This window comes from Lepidothrix coronata, unplaced genomic scaffold (genome assembly GCF_001604755.1).
Source record: "Lepidothrix coronata isolate B3197 unplaced genomic scaffold, Lepidothrix_coronata-1.0 Scaffold226, whole genome shotgun sequence".
NCBI classification, from domain to species: domain Eukaryota; kingdom Metazoa; phylum Chordata; class Aves; order Passeriformes; family Pipridae; genus Lepidothrix; species Lepidothrix coronata.
Window position 1 is genome coordinate 1,223,833 of NW_016690406.1, and position 22,787 is coordinate 1,246,619.

Sequence of the window (22,787 nt, forward strand, 5' to 3'; positions counted from 1 at the left end):
GGGAAGTTTCAGAGCAATCTTTCCAGAAAGCTTTTTTGGTGTATTAGGAGAAATACCCTTTCAGAGTGAGAATAGTTCTGTCTGCTGGTCCATCCTGTTCCCAGTGATTTTCATAGAAACAGCTTGATCCGTGCTCGACTGCAGGTTTTCCCCATGACAGCACAGTTTTACAAAATATAGAACAGAGATATAAGGATGGATTGGATTCAGCTTTTACTGAGGTTTGTGCAGGCTTGTTATTGCTTCATTAGGAGATGAGTCAAATCCTTTGATTTTTTTTTTTTTCTCTCTGGTCTGATTTCAGAGTCACTGAGTCACTGAGAAAATTGAAGGAGCAGCAGACACGAAGCTGTGCACGTAAAATGTAGCAATCCTTTTCATGACTCCTAAACCAATAAATACGCGGCCGTGAGCCTGTGTCAGATACACCAATCCGTGCTGAAGTTCCTGGTGGCATATGTAAGCCTCGTAGAGACCAGGTTTCTCTATTTGAAAGAAATATGCTAAGAGCATGTCGAGGTGCACTTTCTGGATTCCTCAGGGCTTTCTAATTTTAAGAAATATTTTGTTGCTGTTTCACATGAAGTTCTTTCGAGTTGAAAAAAAAATTCAATAGCTCCTGATTCCCTGTACTGCCAATTTTAAGAGAAACTCCAGCAAGAAATTTCTAGTCAAAACTAGAGAAGGACAGAAGTACGTTCCCCAGAAGATTGCAATAGTGTGGCAGTCGCGAGGCATCTTGAAGCTGGAAAAGCAAACCCAGATAGATGTTCTACATAGTTCAGACCAGAGGGATAAAATTGTTTCTCCACCTTCCCGTGAGAGTTCCTTAGTCTCTGAACTGCTGTTCTACCACTGTGCTTCTACTGAAAACATTTGGAAGATCTCCTTTTGTTTTACTGTCAACAGAAGCCTTTTGGAAGTTTAAAAGGTTTACAGGACAAGGCATCATATCCTGTCCAGCTCCCTAATCATTCTGCTTTCTGGTTATGAGCATCCTTGGCAGTTTGGTTCCAGACATATTATTTCCCTCTGCAGCAGAGTTCTCTGTGAGCACAGCTCTTTGCTGAATGCTTGGATTTAGTTTCTAGAACTTAGTCCCATGCTAGCTAAGAATGACTGCTTCCCCCATCACTTTCAGAACTAAGTACAAAGTTTATTTTTTTTAATTCAGCTGTACTTGAATAAATGTTTCTCATGTGCATAGAGCCATCCTACTGCAAATTCACACATGCCGATATAAACAAAAAAGCGTAAACTAGCAAAACCCACATGCATTTAAATGTTTTTCTCTGCAGCTTCTAAGAGGAAGAAAAAAAATATTCTTTCCATCTTCACAGTATGTGAACTTCTGGCATCACTGATCTCAATGGCCTTAGATTTTACCATGGAAAGGAGATGTAAAACTTGAGCTCAAGACAGCTATTTTAAAAGTATCAGTATATAAATATAAAGTGCATAGTTGCTGCTGGGCTTTTTAATATTGATGATTTTTCCACTGATGTGAACAGTTATGAAAAAATATTTCTCCTCCATTAGGTATTGCTTGGTTAATTACATAGTCATGAGAGCAGAGGCTATGTGTGATTTTAATGAGGGTATGGTACAGAAATGAATGGAAACTAATTCTTTAAAGCAAGAATTTTCTGAGTTATAAGGTATTTATTTATTCCCTTGATTCGTTATTACTTGAGCTGTTCCCAGGAATGTGATTTCAGTAGTGACTAACATGTTTCAGATATTTCCTGTGGGAATGAGGTATCGGGGATCTCTGGTCAAGGGCTGTGATATCTCCCTCTTTCAGGACTCAGTGTTGGTCTGGAGCAGTGTGGTGCATTGAACATGATACCACCTGACAGGTCATTGCTGTTCTCTAATCACTCTTCCCTGGACAATTATTTTCTCTGAGTTTCCTTTGTTAGGAGGATGGACAGAAGCTAAGGATGAAACTTAGCATGTCTCCCTTAGTACTTTCTCATCTTTACAACTCCTTCCCATTTTGCAGTCAGGGCACGCTAGTAAAGGGTATGTTAGAAAGTTGTTTGCCATACCTGTTCTGTTTATTTAGTGGTAAACTGATGGCATGTAAATGTCCAGAAAAGATAATTTTAGGGCTGTGAAGGCTTAAAATTTTATTGCAATTCTTCCAGTGATGGGAAAATGGATAGGTTTTTGTGTTTGGGTTTTGCCTCCTAAATCCTACTCCTCCTTTAAATAAATAAATCAAAATTTCTGTTCTCATTTAAAATCATATATTATGAGCTTAATATGCACTGACTTTTAAAAACTTGTGTTTTTAAATTAGTTGGTGTTTTTAATGACCTGGAGTGGCATTTTTACAGAAATGCCTGGCAAGATCTTCCCAGAATATGTTCATCACATTGTGATTACATTCGGTATTGTCTTCTATCTGATTTAAGACTATTTGCATGAATCTGCAATAGTAAGATTGCAGTTCTACTGTGTTTTACGTTATGCTTATTTGGTAGGGTCTTCAGTTTGCTTTTAGGGTTGAATTTCTTCACTTTGGGGTGTGTGCCTTTAGAACAATTTACATGTTTGCAAATGTATTCTGTTTCCAGTTATCTTTACAGTGTTTGCAGTAAGCTTTCAACTTCTCTACTGGTACTGTTCTCTACATCTAGAAATATTTATTGTAATAGTTTTATGCTGGTACAACGGAGGAAATTCTAGTTATAGTCCAGGAGAAACTTTAGAGGTTTTGTTTTGGTTATTTTAGAAGACTGTTAGCTCTCCATATTTTCTAGATACAAACCAAAAGTGGATTCAAACTGTGCTGCTTACTGATAACATTTACTGTGTTTGGGTATTAGCTTTGTAGTTTTTTTCAAGTCTAAGTAGCATTTATTACCTTGCCTTTGCTTATGATGCCAAAAGAAGATAATACAAAATGATGACATTCAGCTGAATAAGAAGTAATGGCCAGTAGAGATTGCTGAATAAAAAATATTAATAGCTCAGACATTGAGTAAGGTTGAATTGTTCAAGGTTGGATGGGGCTTTGGGCAACCTGGAAGATGTCTCTGCCCATGGCAGGGGGATTGGAACTACATGATCTTTAAAGTCCCTTCTGACCCAAACTGTTCTGTGATTCTGTGAAATAGGACTGTTTTTCTTTTTAGTCAGTCTCTTTGGTAGAGAATTGCTTCTTTATAACATCCATCCTTGACAAGGTGATGGTCAAATTAATTGATCAAATGTCTTGTCTTCTAGTAGTATGAGTATATTTAAGATCAAGGTTGAAATCAGTAATTTGTTATTGTCTGCCAACCCTTATTTATTGCTTACTGCCAACAACATACCTATGTAGAAAAATCAAGGTATGAGTTTTGACATAAGAGTTTGTTTTGACTTGTATATCTCCAGAACAATGATGATAGGAATGAAGACCCAAGCATGACTTGCTTAAGTAAGAGCCAGAAACCGACTAAGTCCCTGGTTTTACTGGTGGATGCTGCACCCAAAATAGGAGTTTAACTATTGTCAAGGGCTGCAGTGTGTACTGTACAGATAATACAGAAGTTATAGTAGCTCATGTAAAGAACATTTTCAGAGCTGTACAGACTTCTACAGATAGAAAAGGAAGCTTTGCATCCCTACTGCATGAGTCTTTCTGTGGTACAGTCGTATCTTTGTTTTGCAGTGTCGGGGTACCATAAAGGCTGACAGGAGGGTGGGGCACTTGCTAAGATGCTTTTAACTGAACGGGTACAAGTATTCATCACATTGTAAAATTCTAAGTTTATTCTTCATTATCTCATTCTTTCCTGCTGCTGCTTGTGTTAGGGCTTCAACCTGCAAAAGCACTTATTCTTAAGTCAGTGGTAAGCTGAAGATGCTGAAAGAAAAAATGCACTGACAAGAGAAGCAAGATCATGGTGGTCGTTTCATTGTTTTTTCAAATGTCTGTGGGCTTCCACTCACTGGGAAAATTATTATTCTTTTCCTGCTGGTTTTCCAGAATAGTTAATGGAAGCCCACAGGAACTCTTTCTGTCCTGTTGCGTTATGAGCTGTCATTGTAACAACTGAAGTGCTGCCCTCTTCTAAAATCTGAAGTACTTAAAAGGCCTACCTGGCTGCAACTTAAGCTACCAGTGGTTCCTCAATGTTTATAATGTTTAAGAGTGCAGATACATGTAAAGAGTGGAAGCCCATTGGCAAGACCATGCTTGCCCTTAGGAGTAGCAATCAGATTGAGAGGAAGTGTGGAAAATAAAAATTAGAGCTCCGTCTAGCAGCCATAAAATAACTGATATTGCATCAATAGTTGACAAACATATACTACTAAGAGGTATTAAAACTGCGTGTCCTTGTGCCTCGCATCATCTTTCTGCTTACTTCGTTGGGGGGGTTATCCTCTGGAGGATGAGGAGTGGAGAGAAACCGTGCATGTGGTTACACTTTTAGAATTACTGCAATCTGTCTCTCTTGTCGCACTCCTTGAGGGCAGAAAATGAGTTGTAAATGAGGTCGGGCTATTTATGCTTTATGTCAATTTAAGGAAGTTAAGTAGTGAACCAAACTAATGTTGTCCTTAACTTGAATATGTTTATCTCCTCATTAAGAGGAGTTTAGTTATGACTATTAAGGAAGTGGAAAGTGTTTTCTTGTAGGATGTGTAGAAAACGTGTGAAGAGTCTGTAATTTAGTTGTAGGAAAACACTTTTTTTTTTTTAATGAATGAAGGTAAATCAAGTACTTCGATGAATTTAAAAAGTCTAAGAACAACAACTAAATATTCCATACTTCATGACTGATGAAATAAGAGTAAGTTATGAGATTACCTGGAAAACTGCCATGATCCGAGTTCCATTATACTTAAAAGGTGATAGCTAACAACTGAAAAGATGTCACCAGCTATGGTAGGCAGAAGATAATGCGCAGAGTGTGCAAGTCCATTTACTAGTGATTTTTTTTTTTTTTTTACTTTTCTGATAACAAATGAAGTTTTTTTTATTTGTGTGTTTTTACATATAAAATATGTATGCTTTTGGTAATAACCATTTTTGCCCCTTTTCCAGAGTCAAGATGAGAGATATGCTTTCATTGCTGAATGGTACGACCCAAATGCTTCACTCTTTCGACGTTATGAACTTCTGTACTATCCAAAAGATGGATCAGTTGAAATGGTAAGAATGAAAGAAAAAAAAAATCTTTTTTCATAACTGTAATATCCAATTAAACATTTCATAAAACAGCAAGCCACTACCTATGCCTATTAATTTTCCATGTAAGAAAATATTATTTAAAATGTATCTTGCTCTGTTTCTAAAACTAAAAGGAAAGTAAAAATACTAGTTCACAGCAAAGCATGTGGAATAGCACTCGTGCTTATGTTTTTTTTCTTTCTTAAAGCTTGCTTTTGTGTGGAGAGAATAATTTGCACAAATCTATTTTCATTCAATCTCTACTTGGGTTTCAGAATTGAAGCTCAGCAACACTGACCTACTACTTGAGAAGAAATAACTGAAACTAATTCCAAACAGGGGAATAAGCTTCATCAGGAATTTCAGAAATCTCTGAAGAGTAAAATGTAAAAGAGTCTAATCAAAGTGGAGGAAATGGCAGATTGCTCTTAATTTGGTTTTAATGAAAAGTAGGACATTTCAGGCAGTGGGATCTAAATTTTTCCATCAGTGGTGTTGCACAGACCTTTCTGACTTGTGATTCATACAACTGATCCCCATTTTTTATTGATAGCAGGTGAAAACAAGCATTTTGCATTAGCAGGCACGTATATAAAAATATAATGTATACTGTAAAGATAATCCTCATAAGCCAACCAATGCTTTGTGCTTCCATTTAGGAATGAGTGAATGGTTTGGACTATTCCAATTTTTAATGAAGACCTAAGAATATAAGAATAGCCTAGATTTGGATATTCACACTTAATAATTTCATTATCAGATTTTAACTTTCCTGCTATAAGTATCAAATGGAAAAATAAGAAGCTAGTGGAACTTGCATTTTCTTAACCTAAACTACTGCTTGCAGAAACCATGATACTCATCTGTATGAGGAGATGCACTTTGCGTTGTTTACTGATAGTTTCTTTAAACAAACTCTATCATAATGTTGTCCCATTTAAGTTAGTTCTTTGTATGATGTCTGTATCTGCACAGTTGTCAAAATGTGAGGATTTTTGTTTTTTCTTTCCCAGAGATGGTTTAATCAGTCAGGAGTTGTAATAATCTTCCTACACAACCGCGTGTGGGCTGCTGAAATTGTTGTTCGTTTCATTTAGACATCTCAAAATCAAGAGCTTTCAAGGTGTTCTTGAACTACTTAATGCCCTGTCTATGGCTTGGTAAACTTCTGTGTTTTGCCAGTGTGCTCTTAGGGGAAGATAGTATGGTATGTACACAGTCACAGGCTGCACGTGTCCAGGACAGAAGTTAAAAATCAAAAATAGATGTGAACACCCTTCGAATATCTCAAAATCACTTTTTGAGTGAGTTTCTGGATAGATGCTACATTTAGAATTCTCTTCTGGAATTTTTTTTAAACTTCTGCAGAATTCAGGGATTCTTTGTTTCTTTAGTACTGCTTAATTCTTCTGCATCTTTTGATATCTTCCTGAGGAGATGACAACCTGCTCTTACCTTTAGCGTGTCTGAGAAGAAGAAAAGTAATAGATATGAGCCAGCTTTTCCCCACTTATGAAAAGGATGTTTTTTCCCCTTTCCCACCTCCCTGACAATAGCTCTCTTTTATCACACACGTCAGCTGAAGCTGGAGCAGAGCTTTTGAAGGCATTTGTTACATGAAATCCTGAGCTTACCTCTTCTTTCTGTCCTGTCTTGCTTCCTGTAAACAAAAATGACAGCGGGAATAATGAGAGAAGTTTTCTACTTGCTTTGCAGCTGGGAAGAAGACAGCATAGATTTTTGTCCAAGGACAGCAAGCAGCTCTTACAGTTAAACTGGATCTCTTGACAGAGGTGCCCCATTCTCTGAGTTTCCATAGTTAATAACTCTCATGGTGAATTCTGAAAACCTGAATAACTTTTCTTGCTACAAAAGATTTCCTAAAAAGAGAGAAGAAATCTTTAAAAAGGACAGATTCTTAGCAGAGAACTATTTTGTTTTGGGTAATTTATTTCTACATGTACATGGGCAGCAGGGGAACAATGCAAACAGTCTTGTATTTCTTCTACTGTGGCTTATCATTCACTTTATAAAAAGATCTTTTAAAGAGATCCAGAATTCCACTCTAAAGAAGAATTCTTTAACACAGGTAGATCCTCTTATTTTCTTCTTCTTGAGAAGAGAGAGACAGTACAAGGTGCTTTTCTAGGAACCATTACTGAAATAACCAAGGAAGTATTCAGATTTTTAGTCGAGGTACTGAAGAATTTGCATATGGCCAAGATAGTTAATACTGTTCTTGCCAAAGTCCAGGAGAAAACAAGTAGCTGAATTCAAATGATATTTTTCTTTAAGCATGTTGTCATTTCATTCCCTGCTGCACTTGAATAGTGAACACTTAGTAGGAGCATGTATGAGGAGCTAAAGACATTTCAGGAGGGAATGATTCTTCCTGATAATCATGCCCTCAGCAGGAGTAAGTATCAAAATAATTTATATTCTCTGATCTGCAAAGTTTTGACTATTCTGAAAAAACTTACATTTTTTTTTTCTACCCTTCTAGCAGAAGAGAACTATATTTACACATTTCAGAACATGGAGTATGTAACTTTGCTCTTAAATTTTTTCCTTCCCTCTAAAATTTTTGGGAATGATATGCTTTCTTTTAATGCAGTTCTAGTTGATGTATCGTTGCAGTGGAGTACAGTACATGTAACTTGAGACAGAAGGGGAAGTTTAGCCTGAGGAGGACAAAACTCTTCTTTTCATTGGATTCCACTTCCCCCGGAAATTGAAGGCATCTGCAATATCTACCTGCGGTGAAGAAACAGTTCAGCAGGTTGCCTTTTGTGCTTTGCCAGCCCACCCAGAAAACTACATGTTAACGTCTGGCTTCTTGCTTGGAATGATGAGATATAAAGCTGAGTGGTCTTGACAGGCTTTTGAGCTTGCAGCTCTAGGCAGTGAGAACATCTCAGCCAAGTGTTGCAATCATCTACGCGTCCCTAATTCTGAGTCCTACGCAGTCAAATAGAGCATGGTATCACTGGAGCGATGCCCTGAAGAGGAGACCTGCCAGGGTGTATCTTGATCATTGTGGTACAAACCATTGGTCTGTGACACAGCGTGGATCTGCTGAGGGAACTCCCAGAGAGACTGGGCAGAGGCATCCACGAGGCACCTGAACCTTTTATCGCAACTTGAATTAGAACAGAAGCAAATTCAAAGATAGCTGTGAACCTGAGACTATTTAAATGGAATACATTTGTAATTGTGGTTTAATCTTCTAAGTTTTCTTGGTATACCTGTAAGTTCAAAGGGTTAGGAATTAAATCAATCAGCGATCAGATTCAGTCCTGCAGTACTGCAGAAATTTCTGAAGGTAACAGTTGAGTTTGCCTATTACTAAATATCTTGCTGTGGTAGATTTTAATATTCTTTTTCCTGCAGTACGATATGAAGAACCGCCGCACCTTTCTGAAGCGCACCCAGTATGAGAGCTTACACCTCGAGGATTTATACGTGGGAAGCAAAATTACTGTTTTTTCCCGTCATCTCTCCATAGTGGACTATGGGAATCCATATACATCTCGCAAGCTTGGGAGCCGCAAAGAGAGGTAAGAAGGGAGGATTTTGAAATCTCCCTTTGTGGTTGGGGTTTCAGAGTAGTTGTTTGCTAGAAATGAGGTAAGTTTTCTGTGCTTATAGTGGGGAGAAAATGTAGCTACAAGTTTGCATGTGGTTCAAAGTGATCTGACATACTGAGAACTGGAGAGAAGCAAAGTGGTCCCTGCTTGTGGGCAAACCCATGACTCCCACAGTTACCTGAGTGTTACCTTCAGGGCCAGCTTCTCCATGGTGTCAACTGCTGGCTCCTCTAGGTCTCTTGGGAGAAAAGAGGGGGACAAGGAGGAAAAGAGTGGTCCTGTTCAGCTTTGTTACTCCCCCAGGGCAGGCAGCAGTAGGATTCTTGTGATTTGTGGATTCTCTTGGGGCAGAATTAATGTGGTAATTCTGATGTGTGCTAGAATTCAAAGGCCTGAACCTTGTGAAGCTGCCACCTGTCTCTCTGGGATCTGTGTAGAAGCACAGAACCTTACCAGTCTGATCTGTGTGAGCAGTAGCAAATGAAAACACTAGAGACCACTCACATTCTCTGTTTTTCCCCACTATGGAGGACTTTTTCTGATAATTTTTTTCAGCATCTCTCAAACTCTGTGTGCACGAGGACAGAAAGTTTAGAGTGAGAATGTCAATAAAAACTACAGGCTTCTTTGTTAAGACAAAGTTTGTTTATAATGGGTGAAGATAAGACTCATCACATATTTTTGGTTTAAAGACTTACTTTGGAAAAGATGTTAAGAGCCCATCCAAAACCAAAAATATCAGGAAGGACTTAATAAAATGACACTAAGATTAAATTTACAAGAAATTTAAATCTGGTTTATTGATAGTACAGGTAATATCTGAATCTGGAAATTAAAAAATCTTGATAATTTACCCCATCTTTTTTTTTAAAGAACACAGAACATTTTCTTAGGTATGATATTCCAGTGAGCCCTATTCACCTACTTGTTCCCTCCTGCTAACTGGGCTTATTTTGAACTCTTTCTGGGGAGTTGTACATAACCAGACATAGAGGAAGAGTTTCAAGTTTTAACACACAACTTTGTCTTAACTGCACAAAAATATTGCTGTGAGAATTCCTGCCTAATATCTTTCCAGAAAGTGTTCTAGTACTTTTTCTCCAAGCTGGGGTTGGACAGGGTGAAAGAGTAGCAAAGGAGGTAGAGAACACCAGGGGATGGATTTTGTATATATGGCTACTTTTGTTGTTCCTCAGTGGAGCCTTGGGTAGATTATATCTTTATATTAATGTGTATTTTCTGCTCTGTCTAAGCTAACATAAGCCCTGCTGCTGATGCAGGGTTTGTGCAGTTATACCAAGAAAAGGCAGCTTATGATAAAATGACATTTATTCCTGTAGGAGGCATTGCTGACTACAGGGCAACACTGTAGTTGTGTCAAATGAAGTGGTCTTGGGAGGGGGCGAATTTTTGTACTGCTCTACAAAAGGAAGAAAGAGCATTTATGACATGTCAGCTGTTTGGAAAACATTTTAGGAATGTCGGCTGAAAGATAACATAGATATGCAAGTGCAGTTACATATTCAGAATAGCCCAGAGGAACATAGTGAAAGGTGCCTTACACAGGCAAGGGATTGTCAAAATCCAATTTCTTCACAGAAGCTTTCACTGAGCAAACAGGGTCATATGAAAAGAGTTTCCTTAGGCAAAACAGTTGCATATGAGTTATTTGTCTTTTTGGCCTGTTCCTAGCAGGTTTTACAGCAGTTATTAGTTAATAGAGATAATAAGATTTCTGCAGGGCTTGATAATGCCTAAAATAATCTGTAGTTGGAGTTCTATTAATAATTTTAAGGTTGTTGTATGAGGCAGAATATTTCCCTGTATTTTTCTTGCCTTTGTGCTGTACAGGACTTTGGCAGTTTAGTTCAACTTTGGAAACATGTTCTTTGGTCACTGAATATGTATGCAGACAGAGGCCTTCGAGGGAGACTGAGGAATGTATATTAAAAAAAAAAAAGACTGTTTTGAATTAGGGACCTTTATTTTTGTCAGTGAAGCAAATGGATGTGACCCTAGGTACGTGAAGTACAAAAGAGATATGTAGAAAAAGGCTAGATTTGCACAGGCCCTTCCTAGAATTAGGCAAGAATTATTAAGACAGTTTTATGGAGTTTCAGTTTCTATAGCTTCTTTTCTTGACAGTATATCATAAGGAAACCATCACAAACAATAACTAAAATGGTTAAGTGAGCATGGGCTTGCTTACAGTGTGCCACAGAAGGAATCACTAGCATGGGACAGCGATTTCTGTTTCTGTAGTGTTTCACTTGTGATCCTGGGTGGTTGTAACCTGAGGTAAACGTTTGTCTGTCTAGTGTGTCCTGTCTAAGTAGACTATACTTAGAGTCAGTATCACTGGTTTTGAAAATGGTGTTAGAAACCTTGTGTGTCAACCAGAAATACTTGTATTCTGTTTTGATTGGGATAGGTTATTCTTAGGCTTCTAGTCATTGACATAATCAGTGTTTCTTCCCCTACAAGACATAAGCCACTGTACATGCAGCAGTCCTATTATTAGAAATAAGTAGATCTCAAAAGCATAGTCACAGCGTGCTCTGTGCATTGTTCCTTTGATCACTTCTCATCTTCTGTTGTTTCAGTACTCATTGCAGTACTGTCTCACAGTCCCTCTGAAAATGTAAGCAAAATAACTTAATTTTCATTTTCTCCTTTGTTCCTAAACACAAAACTGTTTCAAAATCCACTTTGCGGACTGCATCCTGTCAAACCACAAGAAACATATTCCTAATTAAAACTAAAAATAGGGCACATGAATCAAAATCCAATCTCAGAAACAGTCTTCAGCATCCTGAGCTATACTTTTTGTACCCTGCATACGTCTGAGAAGCTCACGCTGACATGTTAACGTTTATATATTAGTGTTAGAGAAAAGGTATTATAAGAGTTGCTCATTGTAGTTTGTATTAATGTGTTCTAGGTAAATTGCTTCATAATGCAGTATTTCTTTACGTATTTGTAGGAATTACAGTATTACTATAAAGGTTGAAAGTAGAAAAGTAAAGGACAATTTATTTCTAGCATTAGCAGTCTATCTCAAATATCCTGTGTAATGACACAGACTCAAAAAAGTGTTCCTCAAGGAAATGCAAATGGCACTGGAGATCTCATTCTAGTGGTTAGATCCTTATTGTTTGTGGGAAATGACAGTGTAGAGAACAACTTATGCCAGGATGCAGGTTTGTGTCATCAGTCAAGCAGGCATCTGCTGCCCCTCCTGGTCCTCAATCACATGGTACACCCTGTCATATGATAAATAATATCACAAAATGAGGTGGAGCTTCTTTGGGGAAGAGGGGGACGGGCTGTAGGCTGCATGGAGTGTGCTGGCAAACTGTTGAATGTTGGTGAGAGGCCAGACTTTGCTGATCTGAAGATAAGGCTAAACCAGCTTTAGTTTGCACTGCAGTGTACTGAGGCATAGTCTTGGTTGTCTACTTTCATGCAGTTCCTGGCCACATCCTTAGTCCATCTGTCTTTTCGTGTCAGACTTCCCAATGGATCTGAGCCTAAGGTGATCTGTGTATATGAACCTCATGATGCTTGAGGAAATCTGTTTGTTTCTGAGCTCTGAAGGTCATCTAGGTCTCTCCCTTAGTTTCAGATGAAATGTCGAATACATTCAAATCTTCCGCGTTACATTTCCTAATCCTAACACCTCCCTTGCTTTGCATTTGTTGTGAAATAGTCTGTCTCTTGCCAAAGCATCTGTCAATCTGGGGTCACTTAAGGTTCAGAGTAAATGTAGTGGAAGTTCATCCCCATTTCCCATATCCTCAGCAAAGGCTGCTTTCTGTGCTATGCTGGTATATAAAATAGGAAAAAAATAATTTTCAATTATTTGTCTTCCATTTAGGGAAGCACTGCAATAAAAAATTGCCTCTTGGGTAGCCTTCTTTATTCAAAACAGTGTAAAAGATGGAAAGTGCTCTTTAGGATTGTCAGAGATGTGGAGTTTCTGTGATACAGGGTTGAATAAATATGTTGGTTTGTAAGCTGAGCACATTTGAAGCTGACTCACCACAAGATGAATGCAAATAGAAAATGCAATTTTACAGACCTTCTCTTTGTGCTTGTTATTTTTGATTAATAATACGTTTAGTGCTGATGGTGTACTGGGTGCTATGCAAAGCTCACTAATAAAACAGTCCTGGCCTTGGGGATGTACAGTATAAAAAGATAATTACCCATAAGACAGGATGTACTTGAAAACAAAGATGTGGGGGAGAGTGTCGAGATTTTTGAATTGATGTCCCTTAGAATATAGCTGTCAGTTAGTATAAGAGATGTGATACCTCCTCTGCCATCCTTTTATTGTGTCTATTAACAGTGTCAGCTATTTGGCATGCACTTTGTATGCCATGGAGTTTTTGTACTGTACCAAGTACAATAGAATCTTCTTCTCACTGAGCACTACAAATATTTAAAAAATAATAATAAAAAAAATCATTTAACTTTGAGTTTTATGGAAGAGGCCCATCATGAAGTAATATTTTTAAACAGGGAATTTTAGCAGCTTGAATTTTATGTGTATAATGATTAATGTTAGATAGAAAGGGAGCTGAGCAGGGAGGGATTAATAAATCAGTTGTGTTCTAACCCAGAGCTGTGAGTGAGGAGCTGTAGAGGTATCCTTTAGCTAAGGAAGAAGTGGTCAAAGTGATTGCTCTGACAGCGAAGTCAGTAAATAATGACTGCTGGTGGAACACTGTGAGCTGGCTTGGACCAGAAAGCCAAGGAAATTATAATGCACAAAGCTCATTCTTATCAGAATAATGTGTTGCACAGGCATTCAAGAACAGCATGGAAATTGATGAGACACTGAGACTAGGATATGTGACTGTGACAGAATTTCTTGCTTTGATGTGATGTTTTTTTGTCTGAATATAAACCCAACATGAACACCAAATGCTCTAAGGAAAATAGTGTTGGCTGTATCTTTCTTTTTTTTTTTTTCCACCAGAACACTGGCTTTGATTAAACCTGATGCAATGCACAAGATTGGAGAATTAATTGATATCATTATTAATTCAGGATTGACAATAACTAAAGCCAAAATGATGCTGCTTTCAAGGTAAGGATTTTTTAAGGTTAACTCTATTGTATCTAAGTATTTTTGCAGTTAAGAATGTTCTCTAAAGCTATTCTGTGTTGTTCCACACATCAAATTTATTCCAGTGAGTAACAGAGGTAAGACTCATCAGTTTCATAATCCTGTAGATTTCTGAGGGTATGTAGAGATTTAAGCGAAGTATCAAAAAGTGCTGTGCAAATGAAGTATGTAATGTCTCTGTAGGAATCCAAGGTAGTTACCTTATCTTTAGCAATTTGGCGGTGTTTACTACTGACGTGTCTATGTCCTCACCTCATGGCTTCCTCATACAGACTGTGTTGCTGACTACAACAGTGTTGTCCTTAAAGTATGTGGTTTGCTTGCTCTCAGTAAATCTGTTGTCTTAATTTGTGCTCTCAGTTTCATGCTTGTTTATGACTGGAAGTCCTAGGCAAAGCAAGTGATCTTCTGATGATGTTGCAGAGTTGGACAGATTTTACTTGCGCATCTTCTTAATCCTCCCAGCCTTCACTGTTCTCCACTTGCCTCATTGAGCCAAAAGATTTAAAAGAAGGCATGCTGCAGAGGAAAGAGAACATGATCATTTTACCTTATGAGACTTTCCTAAAGTTACCGCACTATTTCTCCTTTATTGCTTTGCATATACAATATGTTTTTGAAAAGAAAAGCTATGTCTTACATAATACCATATTTATGTGTTCTTATTGTTTAGCTGTGAAGTCAGGAACAAATTTCCTATACCTCAAAACCTTTTTGGCTTTATGAAATACTGATAAAACAACTATGACTTCTTCCTCATCTCTGCATTCACCTGCTGCAATGTTTGATGATACTGGTCCCAGATCTTCCATTAAACAATTCCAATTCATGAGTTCAACCAAGTTTCTAGTGTTGATTTACAATTCACAGTGTCTTTCAAACCAGCTTTTTTTGTCTTCCTCTCCTGCAATCTGAAAGATGTGATCTGATGAGTTGTTTTGTATGGTGCTTTATTTCAGTGCCTATCTGGGAAGTTGAACTGTTGAGCCAAGTCAGGTGCATTAGAGTTGGCTCATACTGAAGGGAAGAAACCGAGACATGAACTTTTATTGCTTATTTCTATATAAACATTTCTGGTTGTCTTGTATAATTGAAAAGAATTATTAATAAGCACAAGATTGTGCTGTGATACTGAATGTATTTAAATAGTGCCTTGAATATTTTGTGGTTTCTTTGCATACTCTATTTCTTGAGACTGTGCCATTTTAAAATAATAGAACTATGGCTTTGCCAAAGTGTCCTACCCTTAGATTTCTGCAGGCGTTCTTCTTCAAATCAGCATTATCAACTACTGCTTTCTTTAAAGGCATTATTAACAACATTTGTCTGTCAATCACTGTTAAGTAGATTCATACCTTCTGTAAAAGTTGTAGCCAAGATATGAAAGTGTGGGCAGGCACTTGTTTCTCTAGTCTCTTCGTTTAATCATATGTCAGTTCAGTCTATTATACCCATGTGAACACTGTTTTCCATTCCTTAGAAACATAGAACTAATAATGAAATTGAAAAGGATCTAAGTTACACAGCACAACTGCACTTTAATATTTATTTCAATTGAATTTAACTGAGCAGTAGAGCTCAATTTGCTTCAGAAATATATCCCTCAAATACTTCTTTGCATTCAGAAATTATAACGCTCGATCTCTTTGCATACACTTTTCATATTTGCTTTCCAAAATTATTGGGTGAATTAGTTTCAGAAGTGGACTTTCTGGTGAAATAGTGAATTGTAGGCAAAACTTTAGCAGAGTGTATGTTTGAAGCTTGAGATTGCGAGAGTTCCTGTGCCTAGCATAATTTTTGCATCCTGTTTCTGCCTTAGTTAGGAAATGGAAGGAAAGCATATTCACTATATGTTTAATCAAAATCTTGTGGCTTTTTAGTGGCTCATACTTATTCTGAACTGAAAGCAACAAACTGGGAATTAGTCAGATCATTTTAATAAAAAAAGCTGGAGAAAGATGCAACTGTTCAACCATTTATAAATGTTAGGAAAATTAAATTCTTAGGTCCTTCTTGATGTCATTTGTTTGTTCTGGCAATATTTGGTGTAAGTCTGGACTGTAAAGGGGAGAGAGATGTCAAAAGTTCCATTTCAGATGACAGAACTATGCCTTTGTTCATACTTGGAATCTGTTATTTGAAAAATATGCAGGCAGTTTCATGCAGTAAAGGGAGGTGCTCAGAGTGACCAGAAAAAATTAGAAGACTGTTTCTGTAGGTAAAAACAATTTTACAGTTTGGAATCTTTCAGTCCCCTACAGCCCTGCTTTGCTTATGAACTTTGTACCCAGAGTAGAGGCCACCAATATTGCTTCCTCTCACTTGTCAGTCCTCCTGAAGAGCTTGTCCTTCTCCACAAGTTCCAGCTTCAGAAAGTGGCACACACCAGGATTTGGAGCAAGCCATGACTGAGCCTGTGTTCTGAACTGGAATTTTGAAGTTTCAAAATAGCAGGTTTAGAGCTGAAAACCTCCGCGGATTTTTCTAGCTGTTGCCATGCAGAAAAAGCGATTTAGTAAGCAAGAGTTAAACATGAGAAGCAGCTGGGGAAAAAGACAGAGAAAAGAGTAGGTTAGCTGGTTGCAGGGGGTGGTGGGGTGAAAAGCCACAAAGCAGTATGCCCATCAGAGGATGGATGGTGGTATGTACTGTGGTAGTCTCCAAAACATGTATAGTTGAGTAGTGTGGCTGTGGCAATGCAGAGCTTGGAAAGGGCCACCACCCTGTCTGAAAAGGGGTTTTTTTTGATTCCTATGCCTTTATTTGCCTGGCAATGTGAGGAGATCCCTCACTGCAGAAACCCCATTGCTTTGGAAGAAAGCTGAGGGGATGTGCAAGACCAAATTGAGTTTTTAAGTGTGAAAATGTGGGAGAAATCCAGTTTTAATCTGGAGGGCATTGAGCTGCCTATGGGACTTTTAAGGTTTGAGGATACTGTATAGAAACCAGGTTATGCAATATTTTGTTGTGCACCAATGTAATAAAAAGTTAGCCTTGATAAGGAAATGTTCCAGTGAAGCAGATAAATTGTTTGGTTTTGCTTTAAAGTCAAACTTCATTAACCAATATTCCTTCTACAAATGAAAGATGAAAAAAACAGCAAATGGCTTGGCAAGAAGGTGACTCTGCTGCATTGTTTCTCAGCCTGAGAGTGTGGGGACCATCAGTGACCCTGAAATGGGCTTCAGTAATTACTTCCTTCCCAGAGCAGGAGCACAAGGAGTCACCAGCTATACCTGTAGCCAGACAAAATATGACAGAAAATCAAATGTAGTTTCTGTTATTGGGCATGAACACCCAACAAGCTGTCCAGCTTAGGAATACATCACCTGTAGAAACATTCTGATGAATGATAGTTTGTGGTTTTCAGGGGGTATTTTATGTATATATGTGTGTGTATATAGCTACATCTATGTCTTTTTACTTTTCCAGAAAAGAAGCAGCTGATTTCTACGTAGACCATCGAGCAAAACCTTTTTATCAGTAGGTATATCGATTTCAGCTTGACATGTATTAAGCTTATTTATTGAATGCACAGGATTTATTTACTATACTTGTTACCACAGGACCATGGGAAAATCAGAGCTTGTCTTAGTCGAGTGGAGCCCTTTGCATAGTATGCATCCTTTTCATCTTCCTCCAGGGACAGATCCTTATTTCGGCTATTCAGGGTTTTAACCCACACTCTTTGCAGCCTGATGATACCAGGGGAATGTCTTTTGTCTTTCAGAAGTGAAAATACTCCTAGCAAGGCAAAACTTCAAAGCCAAGGGAAGGAGCATCTTCAGGATCAGGGTGGAGCTTGCAGATAATGAGAATTAGGGGGAACACTTAAGCTGTAAGAATCAACTTAGTAGCAAGTACCCCAAGTCATAAGTGACTGGAAGGGTAGTGCATGGGGCAGTTCTAATTGTACTGCTACCTTTGGGCAAAATGTCATAATACCATGATGCTGGACTGCTCCACCTAGCATGAAAGACCTTAGTCTTTCCATAACTGACCAGATTAATGCTTATGACCCAGAGCTTTTGACATTTCTGCTTTCCCTAAAAGTGCCAGCTTTCTTTTCCTCCCTCTGGATTTGGCAGTCTGCCTCTTCTAGGAAGAGGGTGCTTTGTTTTTTTCAGCCATGCTGATGCCTGGGTTTGCACTGACTTGGTCAAAAGACCTGGTTTCAGTACTGTCATGAAATGCCTGAGAATTAGGGTCAGCAGCAGCTCTCCTGAAACAGCAGCTGATTTATTGTGGGTCCAAACTCAAGCCCTTCACAGAGACATGGCCCCAGGCTATGTCTGACCATGTTGGAGGTCAGAGGACAGATGATTTAGAATTGCCTTTTCTTTGCTGAGTAAGCCTGCTTGAATATGTTGATAAATAAGCAGGAATTTTGCCTACAGTGTTATTTCCCAGATGTCTATCTACACTAATGGCAATTGTCTGAGGAACTGAAGCCTTTGTCCACTGTGATGTGCCTGTCTCCCATTATACAGTCCTATTGGCTGCATCTTCTGTATAGGATTTTTCTCTAAATTAAAAATAAATTGTTCCAAACCATTACAAATCAAATAGAAACAAGAATCTTCAAGGCAGTGAAATGTGAAATCTACGACTCATTTATCCTGAATTTTGTTTTACTTACCTTTAAATTCAGATTTAGTTTGCAAGTTCACTAGTCAATGTAAGTCTAGTGAATAATAGGGAAAAATAATAATTCTACTTGTTTGGAAAATTATGGTTTTCATATTAAAGAATTTAATTTTTAAAATACATTTAATATACAAGGATTAGTCTGCACAGTAAGCAGTGTTGTCAAAATTGTTTTTTTCTTGTGTGTATGTAAGTGTAAGCTATTTAACTGTGTCCTAAACAAGCAGTCTCTGACCAACAGAACCTGAGTTCCAATAGCTTTCTGCTGTGTAGTTTCTGTATGTAACTTTTCGTAGTTTTAATATCATTTCTTTGGCAAAGAACTTGTAGTATTTCTCTTCTCTTTTTGCCCGGTGATCACTGCATAAATGATCATTAGGCAGAAGATGGTTGGAGAAGCATACTCATCCACAATTATAATTGTGTAAAGCTCTATTTTTTTAACAAAGTAGTGCAAAAAGCATTGACTCAATGTTCTCCTTTGTTGATTCTTTCCAGACTACACAGTGAAAAGACAGGCTTGTTGGTATTCATGTTTTGTAAAGACATAGAATTATAGTTGTGACACTTTGTTTAGTTTTTAAATAGAATGTTTGGTTTACCAGTTTTGAGTGGTTGTTTTCTATGTGAGTGAGGTGGTCAGGAGAGGAGGCAGGCTGCTTCTGACAATTTCTTCTTCTTGGATTCATCCCATTAAAATCAGTTGATTTCTGCTTATGCCAGAATGTAATAACTCACTTTGTGATTAAGTCCTCTCTTCCACACAAACTTTACAAGTCTTTCCCTTTTCTCCCACTGTGGACTTTGGCTGGGCAAAATCCATGGGAGAGGTCCATGGGACAGTGGAGAAATCTGTCTCAAAAGCAGTGCTGAAGTTCTATCAGTGGGCTACCTACACAGGTCATGTGCGAGAGCCTTGAAATCCTGCTGTGCAGAGGAGACATGCTTAGGAGTCATTCCTGTCAGACGAGTGGTTAGCAGGGTCTCTCTTTCTCTGTTGCTAGGACACCAGTACTGATCATTTACAAATTCTTTTGAAATCTAACATTCTACAAAGTAGCTTGGGTGGGTTTGTGTTATCTGGTTCTTTTTCTATAACCATAATAAGGGAATGTCTGCACATGACCTGGTCTAACCTCCTCCTCAAAGAAAAGTCAACTTCAAAGTTAGATCAGGTTGCTCAGGGCCTTGCAAAGTTGTGTTCCAAGCATCTCCACTGGATCATGTTTTTGTTGGTTTTGATTTGTAGCATGGATCACCATGTGCTGTTTCCATTTTGCAGTGAGCTTCTCCAGTTCATAACGAGTGGTCCCGTTCTTGCTATGGAGATCTTAGGAGATGATGCAGTTAGTAAGTGGAAAGCAATAGTGGGGCCAGCAAACCCTGCAGCAACTGAAAGTGATACACTGGATAGCATCAGAGAGAACTTTGGACATGGTGGCCTAAGAAATGCAGCTCATGGCCCAGATTCAGTTGCTTCAGCTGCTAAAGTAAGTTTCTGACTTTCTTGACTGAAGTTTATTTTAACTTTGTCTTTTAACAATTGGGTCAGGAATCTCATTTTTTTTTCCACACTTGAGTTTGGAACTAGTTTCCATATTCTTCATGGATCCTTGTTAGCATGGAAAAATAAACTGTCTGAAAAGAGAAATCTTATTTATGTCTGTCACAAAGAGGAACCTTGGGCACTTTGATCAGGAGGGCATGCCTGGTCATTTTTAATGTCTTCTGTACATCACAAACAATGAGTTGATTGCACAGTCTGCGTAGTCTACCTAGAGCCTACCACTGTTGGTCATAAAAAGGAAGAGATTAAACAATTAAATCCTTTTGTGCCCTCCTGTGTTTCGCTTATCTGTTCTCCTCCACAGTCCTCACTAGTCCTCTGCCTGCAGCCTACTTTGCTGTTACTGTTCAGAATGAAAAAATATGAAAACAGGCCACTCTGTAGGGCTTTGTGCTTTGAGAGGTAATATATTGAATATGGCTTTGAGGAGTTTGGTTCTGTTTTGCTTTGTTTGCAGTGTCTTTCCTTAGTGCTAAGAAAAAGCCCTGGAACTGGGTGATAGGTATTGCCAGCGTTTCTGTAGAATTAAGGAGATTATTTGTTTGCATTGCTGTGGGATAGACATGCTGATAAGTGATGGCAAGAATAAAGTTTATCTCGTGGTTGATTGGTATGTTGCTGTGGTGTTTTAGCTGTCGACCAGTGGGGAAAAGATAGCAGTTTTTGCTTCCTTCATCCTAGTCTTTCCTCTATTTAACTTGGAACAGCTGCAGTAATACAGCTGGAGAGAGATCTGCCTCAGAGTACCTAAAAGCTGCCACGCAGCGTATGGAAGAAAATGTACACAGAGATCATATGCCAGTGGTGAGGGCAGGGTTGATCAGCCTCCTCTTGTGGCTGACATTAGGCTGTGTGGTGTAGCAGGCTGACAGCAAAGCATGGGCAGTTTTCTGCTGGTCAGGGACTCATCTTGCTGATCTGCACTGTGCCTGAGCTGCTGGATCCTCTCGCAGTCCTCTGGTTTTGGCAAGAAGTCATATGCTGGACCTGAGGTACTTTCTCTTGTGGCAGAGTTGGTGAAGATGTTACAGAGTCAAAAAGAGTTCAGATAAAATTGATCTTTTCTGATGAAGGAGAATTATAGTCAGAAAAGTCTTTGAAGTTCTGATTAAATAGTTAGATGTGTTCAAATATAAGGGTGATGATAGTTTCTCTTTGTTCTTGTGTACTACCATGACAACTGTGCCAGCTTCTGAACCGAGAGTGTAGGAAAGAGCATCTATTAGCATAAAATCTTGATTAGGAGCATAAGTATGTTCTTTAGTTGAAGTTTGTTGTTCTTTTCACATTTCATTATTTTTGAAATGCTGTCTGAAAGGCCCTGTTCATCTGCAGCATTTTTATGGCACTGGGATTATTTTAGTGAACCTCTGTAGGTATGTGCATCTTTGTGATGTTGCTGATACCAATCTTCAATAAATCAACCAAAATTGTGAATTTAATGCCCTTGTGCCTATTTTAATTTAGTAGGCCCAACATTATATGGCTGTATAGCAGTTGCTATGGAAACTAGTTGGCTGTGCCTTGCAGAAGCTTTTCTGAAAAGAAAGGAATATAAGATAAAGGGACCTAAATGAACTCTTCTGACAGAAAACTGAAGTCCCAAACACATTTAACGAATGTATTATAAGCTGAACAGTTAAACTGGAAGGCTGCATTGTTCTTTTGGGGGCTAAGTGACAAGTGAAATTATGTCTCTGATACACTCTAAGCTGCTGTCTCTCTGCAAACCAAATTTTGTAATTTCTTTAAATCAGGAATAAAGGGAAAGCAAAAGAATTTTTTTTTTTTTAAGGCTCTACATCGTTATAGTTTGGCTTTTCATTATGCCAGTCCTTCAGCATTATTAAGTTAATTTCCTTTTATGTATTTTAATGGATAAAACTAAGTGTTGAATAGTATACATATTTTGCTGCCTTTTCCTGGCCACTACTTTTAGACTAAACAGAAGTTAACAGAGTGGGACAAGGTCTTTGAAACATGCAGCATTTTATCAGTATAAGAATGTAGGCAATGAACCCTTTTGTCTCAGATGTGCCCACTCACCATCAGATGTGGATTATTTTCTAGCAGAAAAACAAAAACCATTTTTCCTTCTATGGAAAGATCCATTAGTTTGAATTGTATAATTGTTTGAGTAAGGATTACAGAAATTGTCGAAGTGCTGTGAGCTGAAGACTGGGAGATAGGTAAGTCTATTCCATTTGAATTGAGCTAGTAAATTAAATGAGACTTTTCCAGGAAATGACCTTTAGCATTGCTACTGTTATAAAGGAAAAAATCAGATAGATTTGGTAGTAGTATTTCCTGGATGTAATTTTTTTCCCTTAAATAGAAATTTATCAATTCTCTTACTGAATTTGACCAATAGGTCTGAAATGGAATCTGTGTTTTGCAGATTTGTTAATTTGCAGATTGTGTAACATATGGGAATAAATGGTATGGAAAAAGTGTGAAGCTGGCAGTGAACAGTGAAAAAATATCACTGAGGAAAGAAACCTGACTGTCAAGCTCACCCTAGTATGGTCTAAGGCCCAAAGCTATATGATAATTAGTGATGGTGGGAAGAAAAGAAGGGATCAGAGGCACAAAGGTTCTTTTGCTTTATCCCAGAAATCAAAGCAATTGAGTTCATCAGCTGCAATTCAGTAAGATTCAAAAAAAAAAAAATTATAAGGT

The 22,787-nt window shown here is 38.1% G+C and overlaps 1 protein-coding gene across 1 annotated transcript in view; it reads left to right on the forward strand.

Annotated features, from left to right (window-relative positions):
* The window catches only part of NME7 (NME/NM23 family member 7), a gene marked incomplete at its 3' end in the record, with an annotated part of 57,916 nt that overhangs the window by 13,058 nt on the left and 22,071 nt on the right, over nt 1–22,787 (forward strand). Inside the window, exons 2-6 of the mRNA XM_017834004.1 lie at nt 5,045–5,152; nt 8,561–8,727; nt 13,742–13,852; nt 17,327–17,377; nt 19,824–20,031. Coding sequence (XP_017689493.1) covers nt 5,045–5,152; nt 8,561–8,727; nt 13,742–13,852; nt 17,327–17,377; nt 19,824–20,031 — 645 coding nt within the window. The remainder of the gene's footprint in view (nt 1–5,044; nt 5,153–8,560; nt 8,728–13,741; nt 13,853–17,326; nt 17,378–19,823; nt 20,032–22,787) is intronic.